This window comes from Gossypium hirsutum, chromosome D01 (genome assembly GCF_007990345.1).
Source record: "Gossypium hirsutum isolate 1008001.06 chromosome D01, Gossypium_hirsutum_v2.1, whole genome shotgun sequence".
NCBI lineage: Eukaryota > Viridiplantae > Streptophyta > Magnoliopsida > Malvales > Malvaceae > Gossypium > Gossypium hirsutum.
The window spans coordinates 5150738-5167387 of NC_053437.1; the positions used below are offsets into that span (position 1 = coordinate 5150738).

Consider the following 16650-nt stretch of genomic DNA (forward strand, 5'->3'; position numbering starts at 1 on the left):
AGCTCAATTACTAAGGGTGCGTTGTTTGATGGATCCAGAGAAGTCTTTGGGGCTCCTGAATGTTGTAGGGAGGCAAAAATGAAGGACCTTTCAGGGTTTGAAAGATAAGATTGCAGAACAAATAAATAATTGGTGTGTTAAAATACTTCCTTAGGGAGGGAAGGAAGTTTTTATTAAGAGTGTACTGCAATCAATTCCGACTTATGCTATGTTTTGTTTTTTACCACTGAATTCTTTATGTCATGACATGGAACAGGCTATAAGTCGGTTTTGGTGGCAGGAACAAAAAGGAAAGAGGGGGATTCATTGATGCAATTGGAATAAATTGTGTGAACTAAATGAAGATGGGGGAATGAGGTTTAAAAATTTATCCAAGTTTAATTTAGCCCTTGCAAAACAGGGTTGGTGTTTAATGAATTATCATGATTCGTTATTAGCTAGAACTTTAAAAGCTAAATATTTCCCCAATGTCGATTTCATGCAACCAAAGTTAGGTAATTATCATTCTTATACTTGGAGGAGCGTATGGGCGACAAAGCAACTATTATAAGATGGAACGGCTTGGAGAGTGGCAGGATGCTTGGTTCCTTGGGTTGAAGGATAAAAAAAAAATCCAGGAGTTAGTTTGAGATCACAATATAGTTAAGGTGGAAGAGCTGAGTGAATCTAATCTGAGACAATGGAAGGAGGATCTTGTTACCTCTTTGTTTACAAGGGAAGAGGTAGAAACTATCTTGCAAATTCCTCTAGCGAGACGTCCACGAGAGGACAATAGGGTATGGAGTGGGGAGGTAACAAGAGAGTATATTGTGAGGAGTGGTTACAGAAGGCTACTGAAAGAGACCTCTAGTCTAGATGACAATACTAATGAAATTACAAACAAAGCTTTCCTAAAAAACCTATGGCATACAGACTTGCCAAAGAAAATCAAAATTATGGTGGCATGTTGTTAAGCGTATTGATAGGACAAAAAAAAGTATGATGAATTTTTTGGCGCTCCAAATTTATTTAAAAAAAATTCATTTTAGTCTTTTATTTAATTTTCCGTCACTTTTAACCTTTAAACCCGTATTGTTTGTCAAATCATCTAAAATGAATAAAAAAGTTAATGTACCACATTAGCAATTAATTAAATTTTAAAAATAAAAATATTTTTTTATAATTTTATACTTTTTAAATAAATTTAGTATTTTAAAAATAAATTAATAATATTTTCTAAATTTTTAAATTTTTAAAAAATTAATTAATTTCTAATTTGACATCCCGGTGACAATCCACATGTGGCACATTAGCAAAGTTAACAAACGTTGATTTTTTCACAACGTAAGTTTAAGAACTAAAAAATAAATAATAAATAAAAAGTTAAAATATATTTTTTGGTAAAAGTAGAAAGAAAAAAAATTATTCCAAAATAACAAAAATTAAAAATAAAATCTTTCAACCTCATTGAATGTTCTAAGAAATTTGATGGTTTATTTTAATTTTAAGTCAACATCTTTTTTGTTGAAAATTCTTTTAGTCAATAGAAACAACAATTAGTGTTTAGATACGGTTAGTTAAGAGAGTGATTGGGTTGTTTATATTCTTGGAAGTGACTGCTCACTTGTCACTTCCTATCTGATAAAAATTTATCACGTTGTCTAATAATTTCACTAATCTAAAATAATTAAATAAAATTTAGAAAGAAGTTTTTTAAGCAATAATTACATAATCATATTATCACATCCTATAATAAACTCTGTAGTTTCTACCTAAATCACATTCAAAGAATTTGCAATGTTGCAAGAATAAATTACAACATAAATTATCTATCTATTAATCTCAGTTCTGCCTTTGTTGGTAGCTCGATAAACACCCAAAATCAAATGGGGAATACTTTCCTCAACTTAGCTATTCTTATCATCTTCCATTTTTCTATGCCTACTTTCTCTATGAAATTAACCACCATACTTACAGATCAATCAGCTCTTCTAGCATTAAAAGATCATGTTATTCATGATCCTGAAAATGTCTTGACAACTAACTGGTCAACCTCTGCCCCTGTTTGCAATTGGTTTGGTGTAAGTTGTGGATCCAAGCACCGTAGAGTCACAGCTCTAAACCTTACTGGGTTGGGACTCGTAGGCACCCTTCCACCTCACTTGGGAAATTTGTCATTCCTTTCTCTTCTTTATGTCAGAAACAATAGTTTCTATGGCGGATTACCTGTCCAGTTATCCAATTTGCGACGGCTGAAATATTTAAGCTTTGGTAACAACTCCTTCAGTGGAGAAATCCCATCATGGTTGGGATCATTAACTGAACTTCGAACGTTGTTTTTGTACCAAAACAACTTCAAAGGTGTTATGCCATTCTCTTTAGCCTATTTGTCAAAGCTAGAGGTCTTGTATTTGTTTGAAAACCAGGTTTCAGGTTCAATTCCCTCCACCATCTTCAATATCTCTTCGTTGCAAGAAATAGATCTAAGCTACAATATGCTCTCTGGTTCCATACCCTCTGTTCCACGTGATTTGCTTTTGCTAGAAGTCATCGATTTCACCACCAATAATCTCACTGGTCATATCCCAAAAGATATGTTTGATCATCTTCCAAATTTGAAAGGATTGCACTGGAGTCTTAACCTGCTTTCTGGTAGAATTCCTGCCAGTCTATTCAAGTGCAAAGAGTTACAAGTGTTATCTTTAGCGTTTAACCAAATGGAGGGGAGCCTACCAATAGAAATTGGGAATTTTAGCCAGCTTCAAGACATCTATATTGGTCGGAACCACTTTGAAGGTAATACATGCTTGCTAACCGTTTTTTAAAGCTTTTTCAAGTGTTAACTTTTTTTTTAAAAAAGTAGTTTGAGAATGTAAGGATTTTTTTTTTGGAAAGAAATTAAGTTAATGAATATAATAATTTAGATCACTCTTGTATTGAGATTGAAAACATAAATTTATTTATTAATTGAATACATAGTTGAAAAGAAGATTGAAGAATAAACTACCAGAAAATGATGAGAGAAATATTCTTTAATTTCCTACTGGACTTGGAAGTGTGTATGACACCTAATATGATGTGCAATACCTTGCTAATGGAGCTTTATTTACTTTTGGAATAACCATTTATTTAGCCCTTCAACTTTATAAAAAAATCATTTTAGCCCTTTATTTAATTTTCGCTTATTTTAGCCCTTTAACTTGTATTGTTTGTCAATCACCCCCAAAACAAATGATCACGTTAGTAATATTTTTAAAATTTTTAATTTTAAAAAGTTAATAGTTGAAAACTTCGAATATTCAAGGAATATTTGTACATTCTCTTCTAGCTCAAATAGAGGAATTGAGGTTTCATTAATATTTTTATGGATAGGCTAATAAATAAAAAGAAATAAAAGACAATACATCATTGAGATTCTCAATTTTTGAAAAGATTTATTTATTTATTTTATTTTGGACGAGTCGAGACAATAGGATGAACAATAATGGTTCTGTATTGCGAACTTTGTATCGCGCACATCACTTAGATGAACTCTAGAGAGTCACATCGAAGAAATGGAATATGAAAGAGAATACAAAGAAATAAATGAAAGGGATCAAATTTTATTTGTACTGTAGCTGAGATGAGTTTTGGTTATTTCTATCCTTGAACTCCTATTAGAGGTGCTCATGGGTCGGGCGGCCCGGCCCGGCCTGACGGCCCGCCCGAAATATTAGAGGGTTCGGGTAAAAATATAGGCCCGAAATATGGGCTTGGGCAAAAAAATGATGCCCGTTTAAAAAATGGGTCGGGCCTCGGGCAAAAAGATAATAAATATATTTTTTTATTTTTAAAATATTTTAAATATATATTTTTTTTATTTTTTATTTTTAAAATAATTTTTTGGTGTTTTATTAAAAAATAGGCCGGGCCGGGCCGGGTTCGGGCTTAAGATTTTTTTCCCGGGTCGGGCCTGGACAAAATTTTAAGCCCATGTTTTGGGCCAGGCCTAGGAGCCGGGTCAAAATTTTTTGGGCCCGGCCTGAACCCGGCCCATGAGCACCTCTAACTCCTATATACCCAACTTTTTGTTGGGTCTTTCAACCAATTATTTTAATCTTTTAACCCATAGAAATGAAATCTAGATCATAATGAGAGACTCTTTTATTTTGTTTTCATTCATAAAGTTTGAAGCTAAGACGAAAAAAAGAATCGATCGTTCAAGTATTCCAACAAATTGCATGAGAAAATTGAGAATAAGAGAGACATATATATGTTATGAAATATCTATCTATATTGAATTGCGAATACAGAAATGATAAAATATTTTTTGATTGGACCAAATAAAAATAAATATGGGTCTCCGATAGAGAAGAAAGACGATAAACAAACAAGAAAATAAGTACGTGACATGCACATGAATTTTTTTTATCCATTTTGGGGTGATTTGACAAACATTACAAGTTTAAAGGCGAAAAGTTAAATAGAGAGTTAAAATGACTTTATTATATAAAATTGGAGAGCTCAATAGGTCATTAAGCCTTTATTTTATTCTTATAATCTTTACTGAGAGATGAATTTTGAATTTGACATGTGAATTTTATAATTGCAGGTGAAATTCCTAAACAATTTGTGAATTTAACTCTTCTCAGGCTGTTTGATTGCTCCCATGGCAATTTTACAGGTGAATTATTTCCAACTTTTAATGATAGGTTTAATTTTGTTCAACGGCTTTCTGTATTTTGATTATGTTACAATAGTTATAAATTTTTTCGTAGTCATTGCAAATAGTATATTTCTTTTCTTTTAAGTCCATTCTTTCCCAGTTGAGGCCACACTAAACTCTAATAAAATCATAATTGAGTTATTTTTATGTTCTTAGAAGAATAAAATACAAGCAAATGTTCCATATTTGTCTAATATTTTTGTTTGATAAAATTTATGGCAGGTATAATACCACATGAGATTGGCAACCTAAACAATCTAAATTGGTTGAATTTAGCATTTAACAATATTGCTGGTTCTATTCCTCCACAACTGTTCAATATTTCAACTCTAAGGATGATTTCTTTGGATACAAATCAGCTCTCTGGCCATCTTCCATCAAACATGGAGGAATTATATCTTGATTTCAATCACCTTGCCGACTCGATCCCAATGTATATTTCCAATGCCTCTCAGCTTACTCTTCTTGACGTGTCTAGTAATTACTTTTCAGGGTCCATTCCTGATAATCTGGGCAATCTAAGAAATTTAAAGATTCTCAACCTGGCGAGTAATAATTTAACTTCCTCAGGAATGAGCTTTCTCTTTTCTTTGACAAACTGTAGAGTCTTGGAGAAGTTTCTTTTCCATAGCAACCCATTTATTAGTGGTGAACTCCCAAGAGTGGTAGGAAATCTCTCAAGTTCTCTTGAAGAGTTCTCTGCTTCTTCATGCAACATCAGGGGTAGCATCCCCAATGAAATTGGAAACTTAAGTCACTTGATAAACATTGAGCTCGGAGGCAATAAATTGATAGGACAGGTTCCTACTACAATTGGTGGATTGGAAGAGTTGTAAAGTCTTGCTCTTGAAAACAATAAGTTGGAAGGATCCATCTCATCTGAGTTATGTCATCTAAACAAATTGGCTTTCTCGTTCTTGACCAATAACCAATTGTCTGGACCAATACCTGCTTGCTTAGGTGATCTCGCTTCATTAAGGAAACTATTTCTAGACTCCAATATGTTCTCCTCCTCAATACCTTCCACGTTGACAAGGCTTAACTATCTCCTCATCCTATACTTGTCTTCAAATTCTCTGAGTGGTCCACTGCCAATTGACATTGGAAAATGGAAAGTTTTGACTAGTTTGGATTTGTCGAACAATCAGTTCTCAGGTGATATCCCAACTGGAGTTGCAGATCTCAAGGACCTCACTCAATTTTCCTTATCCAATAATAGAATCATGGGTTCTATTCCTGGGTCTTTTGATGAATTGTTGAGTTTGGAATTCTCCTCCCGAATCAACGCGGCGACGGCTAGGCCGATAATTCACTAATTTCCTTTTCGAGTTGCGTGAATGCTGACCCGAAGCTATATTATTGGCCTGTGATTGGGATACTGAGTCATCCACGAGACGGCGCGTCGGCGAGGCTGAACAATGATACTAACGCTTCCTACATAGCTGCGTCGTACGTGAAGTTCGTGGAAGCGGCCGGGGCTCGAGTCATTCCTCTTATTTATAATGACCCGGAAGAAATTCTTTTCCGGGTAATAATCATGATGTTCGTTTCCTTGTAAAAATGTTGAATTTTGACTTTGAATATTTGGGTGTGTGTGTTTTTTAAAATTCGGTTTAAAAAAATAAACAGTCGTGAATCTATTTTTGAAAAGAAAAATTCTTGATTTAGAATCTTAAATAACTTATATGGTCATGAAAAATCTTTTCCTTTTGTTAGGTAAAATTTGATACTGTGAATTTTAATATAGATTATTTGAATAAATTCGTTCAAATGGGAATAAAATTTTATTATTTTAAAAAATAAAAATAAAATATTAAAATTATTTACACCACCAAATTTAAGCCCAATTGTCATTATAACAAATGTACTATCTAATTGCACCCAACTCAATTACTCAAGTTATAACGATTTGTCTATTCAAATTCTTTATACTTTATATATATTAGCAATGTGAGATTAGTAACACTAGACTTGCATTTTAGCCCTCCACTCAGCTTTTGTAACTTTGTTGATGTGGTAGTCAATGTGTACATTTATGACTCTCACATTAGTAATTAATTAATTTTTTAAAATTAAAAAATATTTTTTTAATTTTAATTTTTTTAATATTTTAAAACACTTTTAATAAATTTTGAAAATTTTAATTTAAAAAATAATTAATGATGTGACATTTGGGTGGCTGCCATTTTAACAAAGTTAACAAATGTTATTTTTTATTTATTTTAGAGTAATTTGATAAATATTATAAATTTAAAAACTAAAAAGAGATTAAAATAATAAATTAGAAGGTTAAAGTAAATTTTTTTATAAAATTGGAAGGGAAATGATTCAAATTATTTCTTTGAATATTGTGCATATAAACAAACACCCTTTCAATCTTCTCCAGCTTTTCTTTTTCTTGCCCCAACACAATTTTCTTTGTTTTTTTACAATTAAAGAAAAAGAAAAAGAACTCTTTTGAAAAATATCAAAGTCCCTAAATTTTTTTTATAAAGGAGTTTTTCTTCAACACCTCATCCACAAATGGTGCTATCAAAGCGTAGCCATAGGTTTTTCAAGTTTAGAAGTCCAAAATTCACAGTTTTCAACCCAGAAACGGTTCTCCTCTATTAATATAAAAACCCAAATTTCATGTCATTGACTTAACGAGAAAAAGAAATAAAATCTTTCAACCTGCATGAATGAAGGTGAATGAGAAAAGGGATGAAAATGAAGGAATCGGAAAGGAAGAATATGTATATAAAGAGAGAGGAAATATAAATTAAATAGTAATTTTATTTAACATTAATTTTATTTTTTATAATTAAAAATACTAAATGCGACAACGCGCTTCTAGTAGAATTAATTTTAGCTGATGGAACGGCCAATAGCAAAATGGGAGATTCTCAAAATAAGGTTGCTGATCATATAACCAAGATAGCTTCACGTGGATTGGGTAATGTACAACTATTTTGGAAAATTTCAGATTCAATAAGAAATATATTGATAGCCGAGCGTGATATTATTTCTCTATGTTGATAGTACTTTAAGAATGTAATTGCTTTGTGGTGTTCTCTACCAAAAAAGAAAAAAAACACTACATGGGCGAGCCCATAATGGTAGTTTAAATATTTGGTTAAGAAAATAGATAGCTAACTCAAAAATACTAGATAACTTATTATTTAATTAAGTTTAATAAATAATGACAAAATATTTGGTAAATTGTTACTAAGTTTTTAAACTTTATAAATAGGATCAAGGGTTCATAAGTGTTATTCTAGGTGTACAATAAAATATTAAAAATAAATAAATATTTTAAAAAAATAGATACATTATAAAATTTTAAAACTGTTTGTAGAATTAAAAAAAACACTATCAATGTATCAAATACAAACTTATAAATAATATTTGGAGGATCTTTTTGGCAAAAAAATTATTGCACACCAAGTATTTTGAATCAAATAAAAAAAGTTTAGTTTCAAACTACTTTTTATTTAGATTCAAACAACGCTAGCTAGGGGGTGATAAGGCATTGACTCCCTTAAAATGAATTTTTTTTTCATTTCATTTAGGCCCTTTAAAATTTTAAAAAATTTAAATTAGTAAATATAAAATTACACCTTGTTCCCCTAAAAATGATAAAAATTTGATTTAATCCTTTAAAATTTATAAAGATATAAGCTATTAAAATGGTGAAATTACATTTTTACTATCATAGAAATTACAATTTAATTTCGGCCCCTAAAAGAAATTATGGCTTCACCCCAGTTTAGATTAATTAGAGTTTTATTTAGATGTACTTTAGAGTTTAGAGTTAATTTTTTTGTGCAAGATTTTTTTCTTATGATTACTAGAAGTAGTTTTCTTCTCGATTTTCTTCAAAGAGTCCTAGAAATTCGTTATTCACCCTTCAAATTATCAAGAATTATTTCTTGGAGAGTTGATTAGAGCTATTAATTGAATTTGTTGGGATTTATATCTCAAAAGGTTTAATTGGATACTTACCATTCTATTCATCATATTCATTAGTTTACTGTTCCATCTTCCAATTGATAAAATACTTTATTTTCAAGGAAATCTGCATAAATGGTTATCCGATTATCATATTTTTTGTTAAATCATTTCATATTAAAAAAATTATAAAATGATTGTCCGACTATCAAAAAAAAAATTTAAGTTCAAAACTGCTAAATTATTAATAATCTGCTGACGTGGCTATTAACTTAATGAAATGTCTTTTTAATCATTAATTTTATTCCACATTTCCATGTCATATTGTAATTTTGGAGTTCAAAATAGTTTTCTTTTTTAAAAATTATAATATGACATTGAAATAATGTGAAATAAAGTTAATGGTTAAAAAAACATATCATTAAGTTAACAACACACCATTCGACTGTTACTAATTTAACTGTTTTGGATTAAAAAAATTAATAAATTAAGTGATTATTTTGTAAATTTTTAAAGTCGAATACTCAAACAAAAAATTATAATAGTCGATTGACATTTATGTAATTTACACTTATTTTCAATAGCATGTCATAAACCGCATCAAATACAAATCCAGTTCTTTTTATATTTATCTCACACAAAAAGAATGTATTTTTAAGCTTAAACCCTATTTCTATGGTAAAATATTCAAGCTTATTTATAACACAAGTAACAGATTATATTTTAATTATTCTCATTTTTAGAATTTGAGCTAATAAGAATAAACATTGCAAACTTTATTTATCAACAATACCTACTCAATACTCATACATGATAAAATGAGCATGACCTCAGTGGCAAGCATCCAGTCCGTAGCTTATATAAATGAAGAGAGCAATCAGATTCAACTCACAATGCAAATACAGCGTCAACAATATACACACATCCAACCACGTACATCTTTAACTATGTACACAACAGCAACTCTATCAAATTCGAGCTCGACGTTGTGTAAAGATGTAGACCTCATCGAAACCCTTCCTACAGCATTCAAATTCACAACCATGTCAATCAGCTTACATTCAAAAGGATGGTGTACTGATAGTGTCAAAACTCAAAAGGATTTATGTATAAGCTCTTACCCAGCTTTCCCACAATACGTGGGGCTGTAATTATAAATAAGGCTGTCAAGCACTTTTTGAGTAGCTGGCCTATTCAGTGATCTCCTAGCCTCTCTGTACCAGAAAAAAAGAAAGTTAAATTACCTCATCTTCCAAACAGACGAAGGAAAGAGATGGTATTTATTTTTTATAATTTGGGTAGGGCGAACCAATGTTAGGGTTTGAACTCAAATTCTTATGCCACGAACACAAATATCTCACCTCTAGTCTGTCACATAATTAGAAATACGCCTTTTCTTTCCTTTCCTTTCTTATATTCGTAAAACTACGGGCATTTCATTCTCAGCCAGAAATACTACTTGTAGTATAGCATGCTGAGAATGAAGTTTGCCTACTTCCTTTCCTTCTCCTTTCATACTAAACTATTTATATTCTTATATTGTTTATATACTAAAATTTATCAAATTTCCTTTAAACATTTCTTCCTTACATACGCTTAGGATGAAGCAAAACATATCCACATAGGAACAGCTGCCCGAAACTCAAATAATATGCTGAAGTGCAAGATTGTGTCTCACTCGAATATAACATAAGCTCAGTTTGTTGTTGACTAAATTGTAAGAATATAGAGAACTATTAATAACTTCCTTATTTAACATTCCTAACCTGATTAAAAAGTTTGCAACATGTTGTGTCACTTCAATGGCGTCGTCTGTGTGTGGAATCATAGGCAAGCCCCATTCAAAAGCATTTTTCTGCAAAATATATGGTCAGACTATTCATAATGAAATGGAGTGTATTGGTGGATCATAGAATAAAACTACAGTTTTGCTAACAAAATTAAAAGGAGTAAGAGAAACAGAAGCAGAGATACACAAAGAAGTTAATAAGGAAAAAAAAGACACCAATTCCTTGTAGTGGTCATTGATATGGTTATTATTTAACAAGAAAAATTAAAATTGCCATGCCAAACTGTACTGAGGCATAAACATGACGATGATCAGAAAGCACTAAAAGAGGTACCTCTGGATGCCACTGGAAGGCAGTGACAGGATAGCCATGTGCTTCCGCAGTGGAGACATATACCTGTTATTAACACTTCAATAGAAACAAGGACATTTAAAGCAGCCATAAAATGTAATGAGATAAATCAAGTTAAGACATTTCCTATGGCATGGTGATGGTAAGATTCAGAACCTTGTTATTTTTATCTGTGCTTGTTGTTAAGATCTTGAAGAATCTGGACAGATTTGGAGTATTTTGAAGCTTCTCTGGTGAAATGCCATACTGTTACAATTAGACATTGATTTTAGGCAATGCTAATTAGCTTGTACATAGAAACCTAACACAGACAATGCACCACAGAAGAGGGCGGCAAGGATTTTCTTAATACGCACATGAAAGAAAGATAACTTTTGAATAGGGAAGAAATATTAGCATCTTTCTTCTTTAACAGGTCTCTACTCTTAGCACGACATCTTGCCTGTTGAGTTTTCTTCTAAGTTAGGCTTTTAGAGACCAAGAATGAGGTTCAAGGAAATCAAATTACATATTAGGAGAACAGAAGGCATGAACAATTTACTGTGCATTAAAATGCATTTCATCTCTCAAATAATAATCTGCACAAGCTAACAAGTAGGAAGCTGTTAAAAGTGCCAAATAGAGGAAACAGGCAACCAGTGGCAACAAAATTGAAAAAAAAAAAATGAAAACATTGAATAAATCAGAATTTAGATCCTTCATTATCAGTTCGTGGTTTTAGGAATGATCCAAAGAGGACATACTAGAGAAGCAAAAGACAAACAGTTACACGTTGTGCAACTAATTTAAAATATTAATGGAAGGAGCCATGAAACTCACACGATGGTTTTGCATGACTAGGCAATCCGTGCCAAGCTTTTGCAGCAAATTTGGAGGAAATCTGGCAAAAGAGAATAACTATCAAGCTGTCGAAGTGTGGCACTGACTGGAGCAATGAACATATAATTACACTGATTATAAGAAATCAGATAAGCTCTCACACAAAAGATGTCAACCAGGTTGGGCTAAGTAGAAAGTTTCTGACAATATCGTTCTGCTACTAACTTGGACCAAACTACAAATTATCAGCTTAAAATCACCTCATTTTTGCTACTGATTGAAAGGTTAGATATTATAAATGGATATACCTACAACATTCATAAAGCCTTTTGATGATAAAGCAAACAGGAAATTAAGGTTTATTACTGTGTTCAGCTATTGCTATTTATCAAAGGAGTAACTCTGAAGTTCAGAGAAGGATTTATTAAACTCTCCTCAATCAACTAAGAACAAATTCAATGACACTAATCAGGAAGCTAAACAAACACACATTTATTCTCTTCCTATTTATGTGTTAAACTTGTTTATGGTCTTCACTAAAAGCTTCATGTGAAGTCTGGTTACTATACCAATTCATTGCCATGTGCCTACGGTGCAAGCAAAAGCTAACAAGAAAAGTGGTAAGCCCATAGTACCAAAGTTTCACACCAAATATTATGCTATGGTCATCATTTAACCTGAAGAACTTCAGGAAATCTCATGCAACTAGTTGACTTCCTTTCTCTATCCTCATGCAATAAAGTCCTTATTCAAATAGTGAAAAGGAGAGATCAGTCTGACAGAACATAAACTGCATATGTATTACAAGACTCTTTCCCTTCTTAGCAGCGCATACAGAGAGGCTTTTGTTACTTCAACACGTTAACTTTCGTGAACTTCCTTATAAAGCATCTAATGCCTGACCAGCAAAACATATTTGAAATATAAAATACTTAATCCTCCAAGGATAATAATGTAAAATCTGAGAAAAAGCATCAATAGAAAAATGGCACCAAAATCAAACAATACTAATGTACCATGAAAGGTAATAAAGGTTTTGTACCTTTGAAATACTGTTCCTTCAACATTAACATTTTCCACAAATTGGAGACTAGAGGCCTGATTTGATGCAGAAAATGGTTCAAGAATATTTTTGTCCTATCAGCAAGAAGGAAAAAAGTATGTATTCATTAAAATATGATTTTGCTAAATTTTTTATAATTCAACAAAGAAAATCCTTAAGTAAAATAAGTTATTGGATACAGTAGACATGGGTAGATTTAAGCTAACTTGAAATGAAGTGATTTCTAAAGAACCAGTAGGTAAGATTTTGAGATTTCAAATCCATTAGAAAATGTTTTCCAGCAAGGTCAACCATTGGTTTGGATGCCATAAACAAGGTAACCATGCCATCCTAACAGATCAAATACTGCAGTTTTCACAATACGGTAAACATGCAGGAATTGCCATTATTTAGCCATGTTACGCCAACAGTAATCTCTCACAAATGGAAATTATAGAGTTCCTTAAATCAAGAAATTTAAAAACGTCTCATTTTGTCATTTTGCCATGACGCATGAATGAATATTAGTAGAGAAAGTCCACAATAGTGAACAAAAGTTAACTACATCAAGAAAAAGCCATATAAACAGATAAAAGCCTGAAGAATATTAAATTGTTTTTCTTTTCTTTTTTAAAAAAAAGGAAACAGATAAAAAATGTCAGATAATGTGAGGTGCTTACTTCGCTGATAATCATTGTTAAAAGTTCAAAACCCAAACAAACGGCATATAACGGGAAATGATCTCCCCTATCGTTCTTCTCTATAACTTTCTGCAAAAACACAGAGAATAAAAGTTTTACATGCAACCCATGGAAAATTGGAAATATAAAAACATTTGAAGCATAAGTTGAAGAAACAATAGACTTGCATGCTAACACCAATCTCTTGCCTATATTTTTTTGTTAGTTTCATGTGAATTTCATAAAATCAAGAAACAAACAAATATAAATATAAATTACCTTGAAAATCATTTTAGCAATATCATAGTACAAGCCGTATTTAGACCACCCTCCTGTAAAAAGCACGCCATTAACCAATTCAAGCTTCTGCAAATACGAAGGTGGAGAAGTGACTTAGCAAGGTGACAGGCTTTTGGCAAAGGAAGGCAACAATTATGCTAAAGCAGGTATCATAGCATCATAACACTGTCTAATCGTAGCAAATCAAAGCAAGGAAATGAAAGGCATATGCATATGCAATCGACCAAGCAATCAAAATATCATTTCAAATATTAAGGTACTAAAGAATATCCACAAAAATGCAACTAAGCTAAAATTCGATCCTTTGCATAGACTGTAAGGAGATTGCAACAACTGGTAGTATCCTAATTTTATGATTTAACAAAAACGAGAGAATTTTTTGAAATGCGGGAATTGCAAGCATTTTTATATTCTTAAATTTAATTAAGAGGAAAAACTTATTATGAAACAAAATATTAAAAATTCACAGTATCAAATTTTACCTAACAAAAGGAAAAGATTTTTCATGACCATATAAGTTATTTAAGATTCTAAATCAGGAATTTTTCTTTCCAAAAATAGATTTACCAAAAAAAATAGACCGACTGTCTATATTTTTTGACCCATTTTTAAAAAACACACACACACACACAGAACCAAATATTCAAAGTCAAATTTCAGCATTTTTACAAGGAAATGAACATCATGATTATTACCTGGAAAAGAATCTCTTCCGGCTCATTGTAAATAAGAGGAATGACTCGAGCCCCGGCCGCTTCCACAAACTTCACGTACGACGCAGCTATGTAGGAAGCGTTAGTATCATTGTTCAGCCTCCCCGACGCGCCGTCTCCTGGATGACTCAGTATCCCAATCACAGGCCGATAATATAGCTTCGGGTCAGCATTCGCGCAACTCGAAAAGGAAATTAGTGAATCATCGGCCGAGCCGTCGCCGCGTTGATTCGGGAGGAGGAGTCCAGTTGAGGTTTGAGCTTTAGCAAGGGAAAGTTCTTTGGTGAGGCAGAGGAGGATAGGGATAAAAAAGTAATTCCACATGTCCGGAGACGAGGAGGAGGAACAAGAAGAGGAAGGGGAAGGCACGGTGTCGTTTGCAGGATCGGAGGATGAAGGGTTAGAGCCGAATAAGGAGGGCATCTTGGAGAACTGACATATAAACAGAGCGAAAAAAAAAAACAAAGGACAAGTTAAAGATTGAAATCAAGTCCTTAAAAACTTTGGAAGGAAACTGTGCAGTTGAAAAATCAAATTAAAAAAAAAAAGTGATAAATTCAAGTACCAATTTAGACAAAAAAAAATTAAGTACCAAATTAGAAAAAAATTAAGTTGAAATACCAAATATTATACTAAATCTTATAAAATAAAAATATTATATAATAATTTTTAAGTAAATAAAACAAACTTTATGTAATATTATCTCCATTTTAAAAATTTAATACACAATTATAAGTTACTTTATTTTCCATACTTTCATAGTTAGTGTTTTGTTTTTTTTAATATTTATTTTTAAATATTTTATTATATCTCTATAATATCACTTGTGAATTTTTACCCTATTTGTAAAATATAAAAATTTAGTAACAATTTACAAAATATTTTCTCATTATTTGTTAAACTTATTTTTGAACCAAATTATTTATTAAACTTAATTAAATAAAAAGTTGTCTAATATTTTTTAGCTAGCTATATAATTTTTTTGAACCAAATATTTAAAGTACCATTATGAACCGCATGTAGTATTTTTAATTATAAAAAAAATATATTTAATATTATATTTCCTCTCTCCTCATATTCATATTCTTCCTTTCCTTTTCCTTCATTTTCATCCCTTTTCTCATTCATCTTCATTCATGCGGGTTGAAGGTTTCCTTTTTCTCGTTAAGCAAATGATATGAAATTTGGGTTTTTATTTTGATGGAGGAGAATCGTTTCTGAGTTGAAAACTGTGAATTTTTGGACTTCTAAACTTGAAAAACCTATGGCCACGCTTTGACAGCACCATTTGCGGAGGAGGAGTTGAAGCAAAAAATCTTTTATAAAAAAATGATAGGGACTGTCGAAACCGTTTTTTTGAAAAAATAAAAATTTAGTTGTCGACTTTAAAAATAAAACTGGAGTCGCCACCGATCCTTTATTAATGTGTGATCAGCTCACCTTAAAAACGATTTTGGTCTACGAATTTTGAGAAAACAGGTTCGGGAGTCAGTTACGCACGAGGAAGGGTTAGCACCCTCGTAACGCCCAAAAAATCGGTACCAAATTCACTATTTGATGTCTTAGTGTCGAAAGTTAAAAAGATTTTAAAATAAGTGTGAATGACGAAATTTGCAAAAGGATAACCAATTGTTCAAGTCATGTAAAGAAATCGAGTCCCAATACGTTAGGGTACAATTTCTCATAATTCCCGAACTTTGAATATCACTTTTATTTTATGCGAAAATCTTCATTTCGAGAAAGTAACAGGCCACACCCAATACGTTAGGGCACGACAAGTTAAGTTCCCAAAAATGATTTTTATGCTCATGCATTTTGAATAAAGAATATTCTTGGTCATTTAAGATTGACAAAGAAAATCAGAACCTAATACGTTAGGGCTCAATTCCCTCGAAAATTCCAAACTTCAAATAATGCTTTTATTCAAAAAAAAACCTTTAAATCAAGAAAATAACTTTGATGAATGGTTAAAACCAAAATATATTTTTAAAGGGGTACGTTAGAAAAGTTAATGTGCAATATGGTACAGATACTTTAATTTTCAACATATATGAATAAATATTTGCCAATATATATGCAAATACAATATAACAGTAAAATTGCAAACATATGTACACAAATGTCTAACACATATACAAGTATACATGCAAATAGAAGGAATGAAATATATCCAATAAAACAAACAGAAAACATGTATTCAAAATAAAATAAAAGAAAAAAATGCATATGTATATATTTACAGAATAAAATGTATAAGTGTATATATAATATAAAGTATATAAAAAAATAAGAAAATAAAATAAGGATATAAGGAAAAACGTATGTATAAATATATGCATGT

General features: G+C 31.5%; 2 protein-coding genes across 2 annotated transcripts; one reads left to right on the top strand and one right to left on the bottom strand.

Annotated features, from left to right (window-relative positions):
- The first annotated feature begins 1865 nt into the window (after positions 1 to 1865).
- On the top strand, positions 1866 to 5520 carry LOC107934669 (putative receptor-like protein kinase At3g47110). Its single transcript, XM_016867150.2, has 3 exons — positions 1866 to 2775; positions 4571 to 4642; positions 4907 to 5520. Exons 1-3 carry the CDS (start codon positions 1866 to 1868, stop codon positions 5518 to 5520), a joined length of 1596 nt encoding a protein of 531 aa, XP_016722639.2.
- Positions 5521 to 9366: 3846 nt separating this feature from the next.
- LOC107934690 (gamma-glutamyl hydrolase 2) lies at positions 9367 to 14863 on the bottom strand. Its single transcript, XM_016867172.2, has 10 exons — positions 14292 to 14863; positions 13576 to 13662; positions 13297 to 13386; positions 12617 to 12711; positions 11575 to 11635; positions 10912 to 11001; positions 10738 to 10800; positions 10381 to 10469; positions 9736 to 9828; positions 9367 to 9634 (listed from the first exon to the last, which is right to left on the bottom strand). Exons 1-10 carry the CDS (start codon positions 14730 to 14732, stop codon positions 9583 to 9585), a joined length of 1161 nt encoding a protein of 386 aa, XP_016722661.1. The 5' UTR covers positions 14733 to 14863; the 3' UTR covers positions 9367 to 9582.
- Between the last annotated feature and the right edge of the window lie 1787 nt (positions 14864 to 16650).

Bases quoted from the DNA above. Each gene is read 5' to 3' on its own strand.
- LOC107934669 (XM_016867150.2), top strand. From the start codon at position 1,866: ATGGGGAATACTTTCCTCAACTTAGCTATTCTTATCATCTTCCATTTT. The intron at 2,776-4,570 runs GTAATACATGCT...TTATAATTGCAG, and splicing joins TGGTCGGAACCACTTTGAAG to GTGAAATTCCTAAACAATTT. The intron at 4,643-4,906 runs GTGAATTATTTC...AATTTATGGCAG, and splicing joins CTCCCATGGCAATTTTACAG to GTATAATACCACATGAGATT.
- LOC107934690 (XM_016867172.2), bottom strand. From the start codon at position 14,732: ATGCCCTCCTTATTCGGCTCTAACCCTTCATCCTCCGATCCTGCAAAC. The intron at 13,387-13,575 runs GTAATTTATATT...GTGTTTTTGCAG, and splicing joins TTGCTAAAATGATTTTCAAG to AAAGTTATAGAGAAGAACGA. The intron at 10,801-10,911 runs GTTCTGAATCTT...TGTTAATAACAG, and splicing joins GCACAGATAAAAATAACAAG to GTATATGTCTCCACTGCGGA.